This window comes from Budorcas taxicolor, chromosome 9 (genome assembly GCF_023091745.1).
Source record: "Budorcas taxicolor isolate Tak-1 chromosome 9, Takin1.1, whole genome shotgun sequence".
NCBI lineage: Eukaryota > Metazoa > Chordata > Mammalia > Artiodactyla > Bovidae > Budorcas > Budorcas taxicolor.
The window spans coordinates 74,396,170-74,417,663 of record NC_068918.1 but is presented as its reverse complement, the minus strand read 5'-3'; the positions used below and the strand labels follow the sequence as shown (position 1 = coordinate 74,417,663).

General features: G+C 37.8%; 1 protein-coding gene across 1 annotated transcript in view; it reads left to right on the top strand.

Moving 5' to 3' along the window:
* SHPRH (SNF2 histone linker PHD RING helicase) overlaps positions 1-21,494 on the top strand; it is an 80,951-nt gene that overhangs the window by 28,586 nt on the left and 30,871 nt on the right. The window contains exons 12-18 of the mRNA XM_052645685.1: positions 2,358-2,521; positions 2,638-2,894; positions 4,380-4,501; positions 8,403-8,491; positions 10,153-10,245; positions 16,110-16,217; positions 19,025-19,167. Coding sequence (XP_052501645.1) covers positions 2,358-2,521; positions 2,638-2,894; positions 4,380-4,501; positions 8,403-8,491; positions 10,153-10,245; positions 16,110-16,217; positions 19,025-19,167 — 976 coding nt within the window. The remainder of the gene's footprint in view (positions 1-2,357; positions 2,522-2,637; positions 2,895-4,379; positions 4,502-8,402; positions 8,492-10,152; positions 10,246-16,109; positions 16,218-19,024; positions 19,168-21,494) is intronic.

Here is a 21,494-nt window from a genome sequence, read left to right as displayed (position 1 = left end):
TTGTAACTTCTATGCAGAATACATCATGAGAAACGCTGGGCTGGAAGAAGCACAAGCTGGAATCAAGATTGCCAGGAGAAATATCAATAACCTCAGATATGCAGATGACACCACTCTTATGGCAGAAAGTGAAGAGGAACTAAAAAGCCTCTTGTTGAAAGTGAAAGAGGAGAGTGAAAAAGTTGGCTTAAAGCTCAACATTCAGAAAACGAAGATCATGGCATCTGGTCCCATCACTTCATGGGAAATAGATGGGGAAACAGTGTCAGACTTTATTTCTGGGCTCCAAAATCACTGCAGATGGTGATTGCAGCCATGAAATTAAAAGACACTGACTCCTTGGAAGGAAAGTTTTGACCCACCAAGATAGCATATTCGAAAGCAGAGACATTACTTTGCTAACAAAGGTCCATCTAGTCAAGGGTATGGTTTTTCCAGTGGTCATGTATAGATGTGAGAGTTGGACTGTGAAGAAAGCTGAGCGCCGAAGAATTGATGCTTTTGAACTGTGGTGTTGGAGAAGACTCTTGAGAGTCCCTGGGACTGCAAGGAGATCCAACCAGTCCATTCTGGAGGATATCAGTCCTGGGTGTTCATTGGAAGGACTGATGGTAAAGCTGAATCTCCAATACTTTGCCCACGTCATGTGAAGAGTTGACTCATTGGAAAAGACCCTGATGCTGGGAGGGATTGGGGGCAGGAGGAGAAGGGGACGACAGAGGATGAGATGGTTGGATGGCATCACCAACTCAATGGAAATGAGTTTGAGTGAACTCCGGGAGTTGGTGATGGACAGGGAGGCCTGGTGTTCTGCGATTCATGGTGTCGCAGAGTCAGACACGACTGAGCAACTGAATTGAACTGAAGATTTCATTGAACTCCAGAGTTAGCTAGGAAGGTGTAGAGAAAATGCCTATCACAGTTACTTTATTCGTATTTTAATTTTAAAGGAATATGAGCAGTAATTCTGCAGTTCCCTGGGTACTTAATTTGGGATGAATAAGATGTTGGCAGGTGTTTTGAGCAACTGGCACCCTTTAACAAATTTTTGATTAATTTTCCAAATAGCTTTATTGAGGTATGAATGACATATAATGAAACTAGAAATATTTAAAATGTAAAATTTGTAAACTTTTGACATATATATTTACCAGGGAGTTTATTTCCACAATCAACATAATGACTCCAAAAATTTTCTCATGTCCAAGTTATCTTAAAAAATAGCATTTCCTGAATGTCTGGAAATTTAGTTTATTTTTCATATTTTCTTCCGTGATTCTCTGATATCATTAATGCTATCACTCTTATAATATATCAGGTTTTGGGGGGTTTTTTTTGTGTTAATAGTAACTGCGGTGGGAATGTTAGCCTGATGTGACTTCAGTACAGTTCAGTCAGTGTCACGAATCTCGGTCCATAGTTCTTCAGGCACTCTGTCTATCATATCTAGTCCCTTAAATCTATTTCTCACTTCCACTGTATAATCATAAAGAATTTGATTTAGGTCATATCTGAATGGTCTAGTGGTTTTCCCCACTTTCTTCAATTTAAGTCTGAATTTGGCAATAAGGAGTTCATGATCTGAGCCACAGTCAGCTCCCAGTCTTGTTTTTGCTGACTGTATAGAGCTTCTTCATCTTTGGCTGCAAAGAATATAGTCAATCTGATTTTGGTGTTGGCTATCTGGTGTGTAGAGTCTTCTCTTATGTTGTTGGAAGAGAGTGTTTGCTATGACCAGTGCGTTCCCTTGGCAAAACTCTGTTAGCCTTTGCCTTGCTTCATTCCATACTCCAAGGCCAAATTTGCCTGTTACTCCAGGTGCTTTTTGACCTCCTACTTTTGCATTCCAGTCCTCTATAATGAAAAGGACATCTTTTTTAGGGTATTACTTCTAAAAGTTCTTGCAGGTCTTCATAGAACCGTTCAACTTCTTCAGCTGACTTACTATGTTGTATTTGGAAGCAGAAGTCTCATTTGTTTTCTTTTTGTGTTAGACCAGGGTTTCTCTACCTTAGCCCCATTAACATTCTGAGTCAGATATTCATTTTTATTAGGGGCTGTTCTGGTTATTTCGGATACTGAGCTTTTACACTCCTGATGCTGGTAGTGTTCTTGCAGTTGTGACACCCATAATTGTCTCCAGTCGTTGCCAAATGTCCCCAGTGGGCAAAATCACATCCTTTCCACCCCAGTTAATAGCCACTCTGCTAGACTGATAGAGATAAATAAGTTTTGATGATTTATTAATTAACATTTGTTTTTGCTCCATGGTAAAGTCAAAAATTTTAAGTCAAACCATCCTAAGTCAGAGACTATCTATCTGTATTCTCAACATGCTTTTTTTTTTTTTCTTTCAGATCTTTTTGGGTTAGTGGTATTTCTTGGTGTTGAACCTTACTGTGTCAGACACTGGTGGGTTCGACTTCTCTATCGTCCTTATTGCAAGAAGAATCCTCATTTCCTCTACAGCTTTATTGCCAAGATAATGTGGAGGTCTGCGAAGAAAGATGTGATTGACCAAGTCAGTAGGATAAGTATTTACTGATTAAGGGTAATAGGAAAAAATTTGAGAAGCAGCAGAGTTGGGGTGAAAAGTTAAATTTCCAAGTGACTTTTTTTTTTTCCTCCTCTGTTTAGATCCAGATACCCCCTCAGACAGAAGAAACCCACTGGCTTCACTTTTCTCCAGTGGAAAGACATTTCTATCACCGTCAACATGAGGTGTGCTGCCAGGATGCAGTGGTAAAACTCAGGAAGATTTCCGACTGGGCTTTGAAGCTCAGTAGCCTGGACAGAAGGACTGTCACCTCCATCCTGTATCCATTGCTGAGGCTCCGACAGGCCTGCTGCCACCCACAGGCGGTTCGGGGCGAGTTCTTGCCACTCCAAAAAAGGTTTTATTATCAGTTTTCTTATGCTGTAAGAGATAATAGAGTAGTGATCGACAATATTGGGGGAAGGAAATGGCAACCCACTCCTGTATTCTTGCCTAGAGAATCCCGTGGACAGAGGAGCCTGGTGGGCTGCTGTCCATGGGGTCGCACAGAGTCGGACATGACTGAAGTTACTTAGCATGCGTGCATACATAGACAGTATTAAAGCAATTAGCTTGCTAGCCCACGGTTTCATTCAGGGTCTTAGAACTGAATTGTCATCTGTTTTTAGCAGTGTGGTGATTTTTCTTCACTATGGAACCCCATTTGTGAAAGAGAACCACATCAAAATTATTTTCATGGTTTTGAACATATTTTTAGGACTGTTGAAGGGTTTTGTTGTTTTTGGGGGGTTTTGTTTATTTGTCTTCTGCTGCACTTCAGATATGAAATGCTTTTGTTCATTTTGTGTTGTATTTTTTGGTTCTGACATCAGGGAATTAGGTGAATTAGATTCCTATTAAATATTTTCTTTATAATTATACTAGCTATATTCTTTGATTATTCCTTTCAATACTCTGTTGTCCCACAAAATTTGTTTGTTTGTTCATCAAACTGTGATAGGAACTAGGCTCTTTTTTTTTTAGCACTTGATATTAAAAAGATATCCTTTCAAGTGCAATAAGAAATATAAAGAGGAATTTGACTCTTATCCTTGCCTTTGAGCAGTTTGTAGATAACTAAAGGCAATGACAAAGATTAATGAAAGTGTTAGTTGCAAAGTTGAGTCTGACTCTGCAACCCCATGGACTGTAGCCTGATAGGCTCCTCTGTCCATGGGATCCTCCAGGCAAGAATACTGGAGTGGGTTGCCATTCTCTTCTTCAGGGGATCTTCTTGTCACAGGGATCAAACCCAGGTCTCCTGCACTGTAGGCAGATTCTTTATCGTCTGAGCCATCAGACAAAGTTTATAGATCTCTATAATATAAAGAAAACATTGTGTATTTCACAAGAGGTATATATGAGTTGCTGTGGGGCTTCCCTGGTAGCTCAGACAGTAAAGAATTTGCCTGCAATGCAGGAGACCTGCCTTCAATCCCTGGGTTGGGAAGATACTCTGGAGAATGGAACGAATGCCCACTCCAGTATTCTTGCCTGGAGAAGTCCATGGACAGAGGAGCCTGGCAGGCTACAGTCCTTGGGGTTGCAAGAGTCAGACATGACTGAATGACTTCACCACCACAACCACCACTTTGCACTTTAGGAAGATTTTTCTAGTTCTGCTCTTCACTGACTGAAATGAGAAAAAGTTAAAGAATGAGAGGATCAAAAGAAAGCTTGCTAGAATAGTAAACTAATAATGGTAATGATGAAAATGGAGGTAAACAGATAACAAGGATCACAAAGACTCTGTAACAGAGACTGGTACTCTTGATCTTATGTAATATTATTCTCTCACTTGGAATCTTCTTTCTAGTTCTGTAAAACGTGCCTTTTCTTTTAGCACCATGACAATGGAAGAACTGCTGACATCCCTGCGGAAGAAGTGTGGCACTGAATGTGAAGAGGCGCATCGGCAGCTAGTCTGTGCCCTCAATGGCTTAGCAGGCATCCACATCATTAAAGGTAGAAGGTGATGCTTTGTTATCTTCAGTTCTTCTAAATACTTATAATGTAAACCAAAGTTACAATTATAGTTATAATGTAAATCAAAGTCTCCCCAGAAAGACACTTTCACACAATATTAATCATAATTTAAATAGGTCCAACTTAATGGAGAGCAGTTACACAGAACATTTCAAAAAAAAATGTTTCAATATGCTTTCACCAAACATTTCCACTTTTAGAAGCTTTTTGTGTGAACAATCGAAACAATCAAAATAGTGAACAACTGAAACAACCAAAATGCCTAGAAATAGAATGGTTAAATTGTGACACATTCAAGTGAATGTTGGTCATTGACTTACAAAGTAGTATCACTTGTAAGTTCACTCTCCCAACAAATATTCGAGTATTTGCTAGGTGCTGGTTATGATTTAGGTACTAGAAATAATGTACTAAAATAAGTGTCAATCTAGCCTCATATCTGAAAAATTCATTTTTCTATAAGCATTTTATAGTATATATAATACTATTACATATATATATATTCTGTTTTATCCTCCTGATTGCCATTACCATCCCTATTTTAGGGATTTAGTTTAGTCATTACCATCCCTATTTTATTTGAGAAAATGGGTTCAAAAGGCTTAGTTGCTTTCTCAAGATTACAGCTAGAAAGTGACAAAGAGTTTGCCCTGGATCTCTCGATTTCACATTAGATATTTAATTTTTTTATTATCCTATGTCCTCCTCTTTATCAAATAGGCATTTATAAACCTCAGTATTATACTATATAATAGGTTGCAACTCACCATCAAAAATTTCTGATGTTGAGTGATATGTCCCTTGTAAATGATCACAATAATAAATTTCAGATTTCCCAACTTGATTATGAACTGCATTTCTCATTTTATTCTGTGTTGTTATGACTCAGAAGCTTAGACAGTAAATGAATTTCTTCACTTGGCCTTTTTTCTAGTCTCCTGTCAGACTTGTCTCTTTTCCCCTGCTGTGAAATTATACACAATATGAGAATTGGAAGGGTTATTCATCTGATCAATGTCCAGACACTGTAGCTCTCTAACAGGATCAGTGTGTGACTGGCTCCTGTGTGGCAAAATACCATGCTATGATGTAGCAGGAGGTGCCTCACTGCTCTTTCCAGGTAGTTTCCACTGCATCCTCACTGTAGTTATTTTTCTGTGGCTGGAAACTATTGCTGATTGTTAAGAAGAATTCCCATTAGAAAGTCCGTTAATAAGTGGTATGTCTATTCTCATTTAATTGTAATTATAAGCTTAACTGTGGGGGATTAACTACTTTCAGTTTCTAGTTTAATTCATAGTAGTATATTAAATAATATACATTTTTAAAAGTAATATTACATATTTAACTTACATAATTTAAACTTTTCTAATATTAGAGACCAGATAGTACAGATATGACTTCTAAATGAAATCTAAAATTTATATTAACCTCTAAAGGGATTCACATATTACATGCGACTATACATATATATGATATACAGTGTATATTTTAAGGTCCTCACTGATTATGGTGTTAAAAACATGATGTTATTTCAATTGTGTGTACTAGATACATGAAATATATATGTGTGTGTTTATCTACACACACACACACACACACACACACATATAATATAGAAGTGTTTTAGGTTCAGTTTTCTGAGAAAGAAAGCTTTTTTTCCTGATCCTCACATACATTTTTCATTTCTACATGTGTTTTTTTGGAAAAAATTAGTTTGGCAGTATCGAACCAGTACAGTTTGTCTAGTTGTTAATAGGTTTAGTGCCATCAAGTGGCAAAGAATGGGCATTTCCATATTTGGCTTATATTTGCATAGCTTATTGAATATGGATATTTTTATGTCTTAGTCTGGGAAAGACATAAAAATATTTTTTTTCACTATAAAAAATCTTTTTTTTTTTCACTAAATAATGAAAAGAAAACAGATATTATAATGAATAGCTCAGTTTCATCTGCTTTTATTATAGTCTAGTCATTGTACCTTCTTTAAAAGGTATAATAATTATGAAGAGAAAATTGTTAAATGAATTATTCTTTATAAATGACAGTATAAATATTAATAGAATCCATATGTCTTTTGAAAACCTAAGAGAGCTCATTGTGTGAAGATAATTGTGTTACTCCTACATTATAATGCAACTTCATTATTGTGAAAGTAATCTGCTTTATAAAAATGAATAGAGATTAGATGACTTGGCAAGTACTGTGAAAATGTGTGCTTTAGAAAGCTTTATATTAAATAACTGGTAGAACTAGATATAAAACAGTGGTATAAAAGCAAGTGTTTTGTGCAACAATATGAATGTACTTAATGCTGTTGGACTACACTCTTAAAAAAATGGTTGAAATGGTAAATTTTATTTTATGTATACTTTACCACAATAAAATATACATATATGAAATCAGCTTTACCAGAGAGAGAGTGTGTGCGTTAGTCACTCAGTCATGTCCGACTCTTTGCAACCCCGTGGACTGTTCTTCTGTCTGGAATTCTCCAGGCAAGAATACTAGAGTGGGTTGCTGTTCCCTTCTCCAGGGGATCTTCCCGACTCAGGAATTGAACCCTGGTATTCCGCATTGCGGGCAGATTCTTTACTGTCTAAACCACCAGGCACATATATATATCACATATATATATATATATATATATATATAATATTCATTATGGCTATGAGCAAAATTCTAAATCCATGATATTAATGAAACTGGTTTAAAGTTTAAAATAAGCAAGTGTATGCAATGATCAGGATAAAAGCTTTTTCCTCAGCAAACTGAAATTAGAACATCTCTTTATCTTTTTCTCCCTTGTGTTTCATGATTTTGCCACTGTTAGATTTTCATTTTAATTATATGTATAAATTACTGGTTTCGAGTTTTTCCCTAGGCAGCAAAAAAGATAGGTTCCGTTAGTCAAAGCCATTAAAAATGTTTCACCTCCCCTTCACTGAAGTCTAATGAAACTTTCTGAAAGAATCAGGTAGTAAATATTTTAGGCTTTGTGAGCCATAAGATTTGTGACAACTATTCAGCTGTTGTAATACAAAAGCAGCCACAGACAGTAGGTAAAGTCCTCATGACTGAGTTCCACTAAAACTTTATTCACGGACCCTGAGATTTGATATCATGTAATTTCCACATGTCACAAAATAGTATTATCTTGGTTTTTATTTCAACTATTAAAAATGTAAAAATAAATTCTTAGTGTGTAGACCCTACAAAAATACAGTCAGATAAGACCCATGGGCCATAGTTTGTCAGGTTGTGCTTTTATACTTTTTTACTTTATTTGTATGAGCTACTTTTTAGGTATAACCAAGAAAAGGATAAATCTCTTAGACTAACTGTGAATTATAGAACCAGAAATAGAAAGAATTCTAAATTTTTGAAATGTAGTTATAAACTAAATCATTCTGGCCTAATACCAACAGAAACAATACCTATCAAGAAGAGTGCATTATTTTTCTGAGAAGTACGTGTACATTGGTCATAGTGTTTTGAATATTTGTTTATAAACACATGTAAATACCCTAAATTTGTCCTTAATTTCAAACATCCTAATGACTACTGCTTGGAAGTCATTAACCTGAGAAAGAAGAAAACATTAGTTTAAAAGTTAGAGTTTGTTTTTAAGCATAATTTTAAAACATTGTATTTGATTGGTGTTCTATTTGTATGGAATTTTAACCCCCAAGAAAGGGTGCTATCATCAACTTTTTTTACTGGGGCAGTCATATTAATACCAACTCAAATTCCTTTTCGTAAAAAATAAATTAGGGAGTTCTAATCAATGCTGTATTTTTACAGTAGATGTTTTTAGATGACTTTGAGAGCTAAATATGTGATTTTCTTATTGTTTAAACATATTTTGATTATCCAGGCGAATATGCTTCGGCAGCAGAACTATACAGAGAAGTGTTGCGTTCATCTGAGGAACACAAGGAAAAGCTCAAAACAGATTCACTGCAAGTGAGTAAACTAAACAGTTGCAAACTGTGTGATCTTTGTAAAATAAGTTTTCTGAATATTTAAGAGGACGAAAGGTAACAAGTGGAGTGAGTCACAGTCACTGGGGATAAAGCTTAAAATTCATGTTCTCTTAACAAGCACCCAGGATGTCTTTTTGTATAAACCCAAAAGTTTGAGAAACACTAGTATTCTGTCTACTTACGCCAGTATTGGCCACAAGGCTGACTGATAAGCCTAACCTACATTAGAAAAGCAGATCAAAACATTCGTATTTCAAAGAATGGCATCAGTTTTATCACTTTCACATATTTACATCAGCATATTTATTTACATAATATTCAGCAAAAAAAGAAATTGAGTTTCACTCAGCAGTGGAACTAAGTAATAATAATACTTATCCAATGGTCTTCTAATTTAGTTTTTGTAGGTCTTTTTGGGAGATTTGGGTATTTGAATTGTAACACGTAAGTGTGAAATTTCTTCTTCTTGATTCTATCAGTGGATCATATAGACAAGACTCTAGCTAAATGGTAAATAAGATCCCTTTTATGAATCCTGGTAAGTTTAGGCTTGAGTCCTAGGTGAGGCTTCTTTTTTACTGTTCAGAACCGAGATCTTGGAACCTCATATTCACCTGTGTCTGAGCAGGTGTTACGAGGAGTGTATGGGGGAGGGGGAAGAGGAGAGAAAATTAAATACTAGTATCCTTTTGTATGCATGGATGAGGATTACAGAAGGCTTTGGACCTTAAGCAAATGTATTTACCTTATGAGAGAAGGAGAAAGTGCAAAGATACTATGCTCCTGAATAAAGGAAACAAAAGTGACAGCTAAGTCTAGTGTGCCTGGGTTCAAGAGTGAAGAGTAAACCATCAGTCAGCCTGGTTTCTTGCTTTGAGTCACAGTAACTTAGCCTGCTGACCAAGCATAACCCAAGGAATGTCTAACTCTGTCCAGTCAAATTAGCCACTCTGCTCTGTTGGGATAAATGTGTAAGGGAACAGAGAGAGATAAGTGTTCCTCCCGGTCCATTCCACCAGCTTGTGCAGAATGCAGCAGAAGGCTCCATACAATCACAGACTCAATATCACAGTGAGATGTCTGGCTTATATTAATATTTAATACAGAGGTTTAAGATGGAGTTTTCTCCTTTATTCTATGCCCTCTTCACCTCCAGCCCCTCCTCTTTTCAGCCCTTAAATTCAACAGATCCAGGTCACAGCCCTGTTTTCTTATGTATTTCATTATCTTTGGTTTTATAATATCATAAATTGCTAGGTTCATCCAGACTCATTTTCCAGAAGAGGAATCAAGTCTATCTAGTCAAACTTTCTACTTTACTGGACTGACTGGACATATTCATATTTCCTCATATAGACAAGTGCATGTATAAGAGAAGTTACCTATATTACTTACTTTGTTAAATACATAGACATGTTTCATAAAACCATATATTTTAACTGAAAATTTACATCATTATGAATTAAGATAAATACAGTAAAACTGACTCTGAAGAAAGTTGGTATTCAAGTTATTTTTAAAGGAAAAGAAGTCGATGATTTGGCCTTAAATACATTATTAGTGTTCTGTATGCCTTAGTAGTTTCTCCCCTAGAGTCACCTGTGCTGGCTGTCATAATTGCTGCCTTTTGTGTGTTCGTAGAGACTTCATGCTACCCATAACTTGATGGAATTGTTGACAGCCAAGCACCCAGGGATACCTCCTACCCTGAGAGATGGCAGACTTGAGGAAGAGGTACTTTTTTTTTTTTTTCATTCTACCTATAAAAGAACTTTTTCTCAGACTTCATGTTCCGGCTAATTGATACATCCTAGGAAATCAAAAGGTAATCATGTTTCCTTGCTGCTTTGATGTTCCAAACTTTGCTGTGGTGATTTTGGGTGGCATAGAATAGGAACTTTCCATATTACTTTGTTTCTCTGATAATCTTCTTGCAGCTGTGTGGCAACTGCTTGTTGTAGACAGGGCTGCTGGTAGCCAACAGCACAGGATGTGTATAAACAACAAATTAAAGGAAATCTTGTTGATTTCATGACAGACCTGCCAAAGGTGTAGTTTAGTAAAAATAAAGTTTTCTATGTTTTCCACCCTTCAATGTATTATTAAAGCAATAAATAAACTCAAATTTTCATGATAACTTATGTCCTCAAAGAAATTCCTTCTGCAATGAATATTACCTCTCATTAGAAACAGTGACGTAAAATAGTTTTAATACACTTATTATGCCAATTCCCCAGTGAATTTTTGCCTCATTAAAGATTAGAAAGATGGCAAACCTAAAAGCAAAGGAGTAGTAGATGTGTTTGAAAACTACTGAACTTGTAAATGGAGCCTTTATATAAATTAAAAGGATAAAAAATGAGATTTTGTAAGTATGTACTTACTTGTAACTAAGTATGTAAGTATTTTTTAAATATGTATCTAGATGCTAGATAGTAATCTAGCATCAAGTGTATGAAATTTTCAAGTGAAAAAGTGTATGAAAATTTTCAAGTGAAATTTTATTCCCAGTGCAGACGTCTAATCTTCATATGTAATCAGTCATTCTATTAAATGCTTTCAGTGACAGGAAGCTCTCTGGGAGACAGTCCTTTCTATTGGTAGACAGCTCTAATGACCAGCTAATTACAGCCAAGGAATTGTAATGGATATTAATTGGAAGGTTGTGACAGGAAGAGGAAAATTGCATCAAGAGGTGGAGGGTTCATACTATGTAGATGTATTTCCAAGGAAATCACTCTATCACTTTGGCCTAACTCTCACATGATATGAAGCCTTGTTATTTCAAAGCTGGATGAAATTCTAGAAATCATTCATTTCCACCACCTCTTTTTGTAGATGAAGTAACTAAAGCCTAGGAAAATGAAATGGCTGGTCAAGAGAGGTGTGTCTATTCAGTTGACTTCATGAAATTGCTGTTGTTGTAAGTCAGAAGTAGTCTACTATTGGCAATTTCTTATGGCTCGTCCCACTACTAAAGTGGAGTATTGGGATTTCCAGTTCAGTAGTCTTTCCAGTTTTTCTCCCACTGTCCACATAGCCTCTGATCATCCCCTTTCTTCATTCATAAAATAGTTTCCAGAGTCAGTTAAGTATTTCAGTTAAATGGACAAAAGTGAATTCCCCTAAATTTCCTAGTGGAAACTTACACGAATAAAATTTTTCAGTGTTTCTGTTGCTTTGCAAATAACATGATCCTTTTTGTCTTGAGAAGTTGAAAGGGCCCCAATTTTTGAATCCTTTTTGTATTAATCTTCTAGGATTGCCATAACAAAATACAGACTAGGTGACTTAAACAATAGAAGTTTCATTTCTCACACTCATGGACTGGAAGAATTACTGTTGTTAAAATATTTATGCGGCCCAAGGCAGTAGATACTTTCAGTTTAATTCCTATTAAAATTCCAATGGTATTTTTCACAGAAGTAGAATAAACAATCCAAAAGTCTGTGTGGAACTAGAAAAGATCCTGAATAACCAAAGTCATCTTGAAAAAGAACAAAGTTGCAGGCATTATGCACCCTGATTTTTCAGCTATATTATAAAGCTATAGTATTTAAAAGAGTATGGTGTTGATATAAAAGCAGAAACATAGATCAATGGGAAAGAACAGCGAGAGCCCAGAAAGAAACCCACCCACATATGATCAGTTAATTTATAAAAAAGAACCAAGATTCAGTTCAGTTCAGTCGCTCAGTTGTGTCCAACTCTTTGCAACCCCATGGACTGCAGCATGCCAGGCCTCCCTGTCCATCACCAACTCCCAGAATTTAATCAAACTCATGTCCATAGAGTCAGTGATGCCATCCAACCATCTCATCCTCTGTCATCCCTTCTCCTCCCACCTTCAATCTTTCCAGCATCAGGGTCTTTTCCATTGAGTCAGTTCTTCACATCAGGTGGCCAAAGCTGGAGTTTCAGCTTCAGCATTAGTCCTTCCAGTGAATACTGGGGACTAATTTCCTTTAGGATGGACGGATCTCCTTGCTGTCCAAGGGACTCTCAAGAGTCTTCTCCAACACCACAGTTAAAAAGGATCAATTCTTCGGCACTCAGCTTTCTTTATAGTCCAACTTTCACACCCATACATGACTACTGGAAAAACCATAGCTTTGACTAGACAGACCTTTGTTGGCAAAGTAATGTCTCTGCTTTTTAATATGCTGTCTTGCTTGGTCTTAACTTTTCTTCCAAGGAGCAAGTGTCTTCTAATTTCTTGGCTACAGTCATCATCTGCAGTGGTTTTGGAACCCAGAAAAATAAAGTCTGTCACTGTTTCCACTATTTACCCATCTATTTGCCATGAAGTGATGAGACCAGATGCCATGATCTTAGTTTTCTGAATGTTGAGTTTTAAGCCAACTTCTTCACTCTCCTCTTTGACTTTCATCGAGAGGCTCTTTAGTTCTTCTTCGCTTTCTAACGTAAGAGTGGTGTCATCTACATATCTGAGGTTATTGATATTTCTCCTGGTAATCTTGATTCCAGCTTGTGCTTCATCCAGTCCAGCATTTCTTATGATGCAGTCTGCATATAAGTTAAATGAGCAGAGTGACAAACTACAGCCTTAACGTACTCCTTTCCCGACTTGGGACCAGTCTATTGTTCCATGTCCAGTTCTAACTGTTGCTTCTTGACCTGCATACAGATTTCTCAGGAGGCAGATTAGGTGGTCTGGTATTTCCATCTCTTTCAGAATTTTTCAGTTTCTTGTGATCTACACAGTCAAAGGCTTTGGTATAGTCAATAAAGCAGATATTTTTCTGGAATTCTTTTGCGTTTTCAATGATCCAGTGGATGTTGGCAATTTGATCTCTGGTTCCTCTGCCTTTTCTAAATCCAGCTGGAACATCTGGAAGTTCATGGTTCACGTATTGCTGAAGCTTGGCTTAGAGAATTTTGAGCATTACTTTAATAGCGTGTGAGATGAGTGCCATTGTGCAGTAGTTTGAGCATTCTTTGGCATTGCCTTTCTTTGGGATTGGAATGAAAACTGACCTTTTCCAGTCCTGTGGCCACTGCTGAGTTTTCCAAATTTGCTGGCTTATTGAGTGCAGCAATCATCTTTTAGGATAGCTCAACTGGAATTCCATTACCTCCACTAGCTTTGTTTGTAGTAATGCTTCCTAAGGCCCACTTGACTTCACATTCCAGGATGTCTGGCTCTAGGTGAGTGATCACACCATCGTGATTATCTGGGTCATGAAGATCTTTTTTATATAGTTCTTACTCAGTAGGGAAAGGACAGTCTCTCCTTTTTTCTAACTGAAATATGGTTGATTTGATATGGGGCTTCCTTGGTGGCTCAGATGGTAATGAATATGCCTGCAGTGCAGGAGATCCAGATTCAGTCCCTGGGTCGGGAAGATCCCCTGGAGAAGGGAATGGCTACCCACTCCAGTATTCTTGCCTGAAGAATTCCATGGGCAGAGAAACCTGGGAGGCTACAGTCCATGGGGCTGCAAAGAGTTGGACACATCTGAACAGCTAACACTACCACTGCTATAGTTAATTTATGATACAGTATACAGCATCATGATGCAGTATTTTTACAGATTATACTTCATTATAAGTTATTGAAAGATAATGGCTATAATTCCCTGTACTATACAATATATGCTTGTTGCTCATCTGTTTTATATGTCATAATAGTTTGTCTCATCCCTCTGATTTCCCCTGTCCCCTTTCATCTCCCCAGTGGCAACCAGTAGTAGTTTGTTTTCTATATCTATGAGTCTGTTTCTGTTTTGCATATATATTCATTTTATTTTTTAGATTCCAAGTGTAAGTAATATAAAATATTTGTGTTTCTCTTTCTGCCCTGTTCACTGAACATGGTATTCTCTGCGTCCATCCATGTTTCTGCAAATGGCAGAATTTCTTTCTTTGATTATAGCTGAATGATATTCCATTATAAATATTTACAACAGCTTCTTTATCCATTCATCTCTGTTGATGGGCACTTGGGTTTTATCATGTCTTGGTTAATTGTAAATAGTGATGCTCTGAACATCAGAGTGTGTGTATCTTTTTGAACTAGTATTTTCATTGTTTTTCCATCGGTTTACTCAGGAGTGGAATTGCTGAGTCATATGGTACAATATCTAATTTTTTGAGGAAACTCCGTACTGTTTTCCTTAGTAGCTATACCAGTTTACATTCCCACCAACAGTGTGCAAGGGTTCTTTTTTCTCCATGATATCCCCAACACTTGTTATTTGTAAACTTTTTGATATAGTCATTCTGACATGTGCGAGGTGATACCTCATTGCTGTTGTAATTCATATTTCTCTAATAATTAGTGGTTTTGAGCATCTTTTCATGTGCCTTATTAGCCATCTCTGTGTCTTCTTTGGGAAAATGTCTGTTCAGGTCTTCTGCCCATTTTTTAATTAGGTTGTTTTTTTGATATTGAGTTTTATGTGTTGTCTATATACTTTAGATGCTGACCTCTTATCAGGGATTTAGATATTAACCCCTTATCAGGCAGTTAAAAAAATAGGCACAGGATAGGAATAGACATTATTTCAAAGAAGACATACAGATGGCCAACATGCACATGAAAAGATGCTCAACATCGTTAATCATCAGGGAAGGCTGGAAGTCTGATACCAAGGTCTCATCAGGGTTGGTTGCTCCGAAAGATTCTCTCCTTGGCTGGTAGAAGGCTGCCTTCTCACTGTGTCCTCATATGGCCTTTTCTCTGTGCGCTTGCATCCCTGGTGTGTCTCCCTTTTCTTTTAAGGACACCAGTCATTTTGGATTAGGGCTCCACCCTTATCATCTCATGTATATGCATTTACTCAATCACTTGAAGACCCTGTCTGTAAATATAGTCACACTGGGGGTTAGAGCTTCATCATACAGATTTTGAGGGAACACAGTTCAGTTCACAAACCCTGTGTTAGTGTATATTCTCAAGTGTGAGTTCTAAACTGAAGTAATTCCAAGGAATTACAATAACTGAATGAGACAAGAAATTCTAAAATGTATTCCTGCTTTGCCTTATAGTTTAAAATGTTACTGCTCTTCCTCCTCCCTTTTTTTTTTAAATTAAAAAATTAGAAATTTGGAGAGCAAATCCTTGGAATTTTTTATATGACTTACAGGAAAATGTAAGTCAAGGTGGCCTCCAGATAAATTCTCTTCAACGTACATATTAGGAACTTCTAGCATGGGTTTTGGAGAAGGCAATGACACCCCATTGCCTGGAAAATCCCGTGGACGGAGAAGCCTGGAGGGCTGCAGTCCATGGGGTCGCAAAGAATCGGATGCGACTGAGCGACTTCACTTTCACTTTTCACTTTCATGCATTGGAGAAGGCAATGGCAACCCACTCCAGTGTTCTTGCCTGGAGAATCCCAGGGACAGAGGAGCCTGGTGGGCTGCCGTCTATGGGGTCGCACAGAGTCGGACACAACTGAAGCGACTTAGCAGCAGCAGCATGGGTTTTACATTCTCTACAGTATACTTGAGTTTAATGCTTAAGTTAAACAGATTTAAGTAAATAAAGTAAGCACACTGTTCTTGAAACATCATACTAGATTATTTTCTTGACCTGTAGTGAAAGTTTATACTTGTTTCATGTTTTAACACAGGCCAAACAGCTACGAGAGCATTATATGAGCAAGTGTAACACAGAGGTTGCGGAAGCCCAGCAGGCTTTGTTGCCTGTGCAGCAGACTATCCGTGATCTTCAGAGAAAGGTATGTATGTAATTTTCCTTACTACATTTTTATCCACATAACATTTTGGTGGTGTGAAGACCTTTCGGAGTGCGATGTCAAGTGGGCCTTCAAAAGCACTACTGTTAGTAAAGTTAGTGGATGCAATGAAATTCCAGCAGAACTGTTCAGATCCCTAAAGGATGATGCCATCAAGGATTTGCGTTCATTATGCCAGATAATCTGGAAGACCCAGCACTGGAAAAGGTCAGTCCTCATCCCAGTTCCCAAAAAGGGTACTACCAAAAAATGTGCTAACCATCAAACAGTTGCACTCATCTCTCAAGCTAGTATGGTCTTACTTAAAATCTTACATGCTAGGCTTCAGCATTATGCAAACCAAGAACTTCCAGATGTCCAGCTGGGTTTCAAAAAGGAAGAGGAATTAGAGATCATATTGCCAACGTTCGGTGAATTATAGAGAAAGCAAGGGAATTTCAGAAAAACATCTATCTCTGTTCATCAATGACGCTAAAGCTTTAACTATGTGTATCATGACAACCTGTGGAAAGCTCTGAGAGAGAAGGGAGTACCAGACCACCTTACCTGTCTCCTGAGAAACCTGTGTGCAGGTCAAGCAGCAACAGTCAGAACCCGTCATGGAACAACCGATTGGTTCAGGATTGAGAAAGGAGTATGACAGGGCTATCTGCTCTCACCCTGTTTCTTTAATCTGTATGCTGAGCACATCTTGAGAAATGCCAGGCCGGATGAGTTACAGGCTGGAATCAAGACAGGCAGGAAAAACATCAACCTCAGATATGCAGATGATACCACTCTAATGGCAGAAAGCAAAGAAGAACTAAAGAGCACCTTGATGAGGGTGGAGGAGGAGAGTGAAAGAGCCAGCTTAAGACTAAATATTAAAAAACTAAGGTCATAGCATCTGGCCCCACTACTTCATGGCAAATAGAGGGGGAGAAGGTGGAAGTAGTGACAGATTTTCTCTTCTTGGGCTTCAAAATCACAGTGGATGGTGACTGCAGCCATGAAATCAAAGACGAATGCCTCTTGGCAGGAAAGGGATGACAAACTAGACAGTGTGTTGAAAAGCAGAGACATTACCCTGCCAAAAAAGGCCCATATAGTCAAGGCTAGTCTTCCCGGTGGTCACGTATGGTTCTAAGAGCTGGACTGTAAAGCAGGCAGAACACCAAAGAATTGAGGCCTTCCGACAGAGGATGAGATGGCTGGATGGCATCACTGACTCGATGGACATGAATCTGAGTGAACTCCGGGAGTTGGTGATGGACAGAGAGGCCTGGCATGCTGCGATTCATGGGGTCGCAAAGAGTCGGACATGACTGAGCAACTGAACTGAACTGTGGTCCTGGAGAAGACTCCTGAAAGTCCCTTGGACAGCAAGGAGATCAAATCAGTCAATCTTAAGAGAGATCAACCCTGAATATTCCCTGGAAGGACTGATGCTAAAGCTGAAGCTCCAGTATTTTGGTCATCTGATGCAAACAGACAACTCATTGGAAATAAGTCCCTGATGCTGGGAAAGACTGAGGGCAGAAGGAGAAGAAGGTGTTAGAGGATAAGATGGCTGGATGGCATCACCGATGCAATGAGCATGAACTTGGGCAAACTCCGGGAGGTGGTGAGGGACAGGGAGGCCTGGCCTGCTGCAGTCCATGTGGTCTTAAAGAGTCAGACACTACTGGAACACTGAACAACAACATTTTGGTTTGTGTTCTGATCTAGGGAGAAACTTGAACTTTCTTATCATCTTGGAACTCTTAGCACCTAGTATAGTGAAGTGAAAGTCACGCAGTCATGTCTGACTCTTTGCAACCCCATGGACTATATAGTCCATGGAATTCTCCATGCCAGAATACTAGAGTGGGTAGCACTCCAGTGCCACCAGCTTTCCCTTCTGCAGGGGATCTTCCCAACCCAGGGATCGAACCCAGGTCTCCCACATTGCAGGCGGATTCTTTACAACTGAGCCACAAGGGAAGCCCATATAGTACCTGGGCCACAATAAAAGTTTATTTGCTGTTAACAGTGTTTATTGATTGAATGAACAGATACAGAGATAAATCACCTATTTTGAGGTTATTCTCTTTGATTTCTTTTAAGGTGTAATGGGATTTCGTCTACCTTTGGTATATAACAAGTTGTCTTTTGAAGAAAGTAGACTTCCACAACCTTCTTTTGATCTTAGATGTGTATGTTTCCAAAATCTTTCGAGGTTTGGAATATTAGAACTATAAGTATTTTTCTTATGAAATATGTGCCATTTGTCATTTCTAAAATTTCTCTTTCATGAAGTCAATAGCAAAGTTTAAAGAGGAGGATACACAAAATACACTTTCAGTCTTTGATTTTAATCAGTTACACCACATGTTATTCTTCCTAATTCATTAATTATTTAGTATTCAGGCATATAATTTCATTAATTACCATAGATTATTCATTGAGTAGAATCTTGTTCAGTTAGTTGAGGATAAGCATGAAGTCTTTATTACGCTGAGAAAGAAACCTGTTACCATTTCAGATATATAGAGTGAATACTGAATTTTAAAGTATTTTTTTTTAGCACAGCTTTGTTATACATGTATGTACAATAAATTCTCACTCATTTAGAGTAATCATGAAATAGGTGTTCTATTTAATTATATATGCAGATGTTGTATTCATTCATTGTATAGCCAACATGTCTATTTGTCTCCCTACTACTATTGTGATATTCCTGAGAGTGGCATTTATTGTTCCTTTTAGAACCCTTTTCAATGATAGAAATATAGTGAGTAGTGAAAAGATATTATTTATCTTATTTGCAGATTCATTCTAATTCTCCTTGGTGGCTGAACGTGATACACAGAGCAATAGAATTTGGTATTGAAGAGGAACTTGCTCAAAGAGTGCGAAATGAAATAACCAGCAACTACAAGCAACAAACTGGCAAGCTTTCTATGTCAGAGAAGTAAGAAAGTAGCACAAAACAGGATAATTGTATTAGTAGTCATCCCAAATATTCAGATCATTTGGCATTAAGAGTTACAGTTAAAGATCATAACATACTGTGGTTATGAACATCTGAATTTTATATTTTGTTAAGTGTATATTTCAAACCAAAATATGAAGTATAAATCTAAAAGATAAGCCTTTTTTCCTGTATATTAGTCATTTTTAAATGTTTTCTTTTTTAGTGCTTTTCTTTTTCTATTTTTTTAAAATCTGCTTAAAGTATTTTTTTGTATCTTTGTTGGATAAAGTTGCTTAAAACCAAACTGAAGCAGAGTTTTGAAATAGGCTCTGTTTTGGAGATTTTTGCCCTTAGGGTAAGCCATTCCCATTTCCCTATGTCATTCATTCCCTGAGAGCTAAACTTATAGTGCCACAGTGAGCAGTTTTATATTTTAGAGTCTTTGTCTTCCCATCGTTCTTCTTATCAACACTTACCATTCTTTAAGATAGATATATTGGATTATTGCTCTTGATGTATGTATGAATGGTGAATAATTCTTTCCAAAGAACAGATATACTCTGTCAAAAGTACCTTCAGTGGTTTAACTGAAAGGGATGTCTGCCTAGTGTGGGAAACTTAGGTGTTGTGGCAGACCTGGATTCTGGGTGGAAGGACCTCTGCCTCTCAGATCACATTCCAGTCGGAGGTCAGCCTTGGCATTAAAGCTGGTTTTCAGTGAAAAGTTCAGTAACAATGTCTGTTAAATATCTAAAGCATTTTCATTTACTCTTCTAAAAACTTTTCCAAATGTCTGCTAACACCCTAAAAAGATATGCTCCATTTTCCATGTGTCATTATTAACTTGGATGTACCTTAGTATAATCTTTTTTTTCATCATACAGAACCTGATAGACTTCTAATTTCTAAAGTATATGCAGGACTTCCCTGGTGGCTCAGATGGTTAAGCATCTGTCTACAATGTGGGAGACCCGGGTTTGATCCCTGAGTCGGGAAGATCCCCTAGAGAAGGAAATGGCAATCCACTCCAGTACTATTGCCTGGAAAATCCCATGGACAGAGGAGCCTGGTAGGCTACAGCCCATGGGGTTGCAGTATTGAGTTCAGTTCATTCACTCAGTCATGTCCAACTCTGCAACCCCGTGGAGTGCAGCACACCAGGCCTCCCTTGTCCGTCACCAACTCCCAGAGTTTACCCGAACTCATGTCCATTGAGTCGGTGATGCCATCCAACCATCTCATCCTCTGTCGTCCCCTTCTCCTCCCACCTTCAATCTTTCCCAGTGTCAGGGTCTTTTCAAATGAGTCAGCTCTTTGTATCAAGTGGCCAAAGTATTTGAGTTTCAGCTTCAACATCAGTCCTTCCAGTGAACACCCAGGACTGATCTCCTTTAGGATGGACTGGTTGGATCTCCTTGCAGTCCAAGGGACTCTGAAGAGTCTTCTCCAACACCACAGTTCAAAAGCATCATTTCTTTGGCACTCAGCTTTCTTCATAGTCCAACTCTCACATCCATACATGACCACAGGAAAAACCAGAGCCTTGACTAGACGGACCTTTGTTGGCAAAGTAATGTCTCTGCTTTTTAATATGCTCTCTAGGTTGGTCATAGCTTTTCTTCCAAGGAGCAAACATCTTTTAATTTCATGGCTGCAATCACCATCTGCAGTGATTTTGGAACCCAAAAATATAGTCTGCCACTGTTTCCACTGTTTCCCCATCTATTTCCCATGAAGTGATGAGACCGGATGCCATGATCTTCGTTTTCTCAATGTTAAACTTTAAGCCAACTTTTTCACTCTCCTCTTTCACTTTCATCAAGAGGCTCCTTAGTTCTTCCTTTTCTGCCATACGGGTGGTGTCATCTGCATATCTGACGTTATTAATATTTCTCCTGGCAACGTTGATTCCAGCCTATGCTTCATCCATGTACTCCAGCATTTCTCATCATGTATTCTGCATATAAGTTAAATAAGCAGGGTGACAATATACAGCCTTGACATACTCCTTCTCCTGTTTGGAACCAGTCTGTTGTTCCATGTCCAGTTCTAACTGTTGCTTCCTGACCTGCATATAGGTTTCTCAAGAGGCAGGTCAGATATAGTCTTAACCTAAAAAGCAAACAAATCCCATTTATATTTTTTTACTTTTTAATTTCTTGTTATTCTAGGCTTTGTTTTTCCTTTCAGAAGTGCATACACACATCCATAAATTTTTTGTCTTAACCTGTTTGATTTACAGTTTATCAGATTGGTTAAGAGCTTTGAAATTTAACTCTTAGTTCTGCCACATAGCTTTCTAGCTCTAAATTACTTTAATTCAT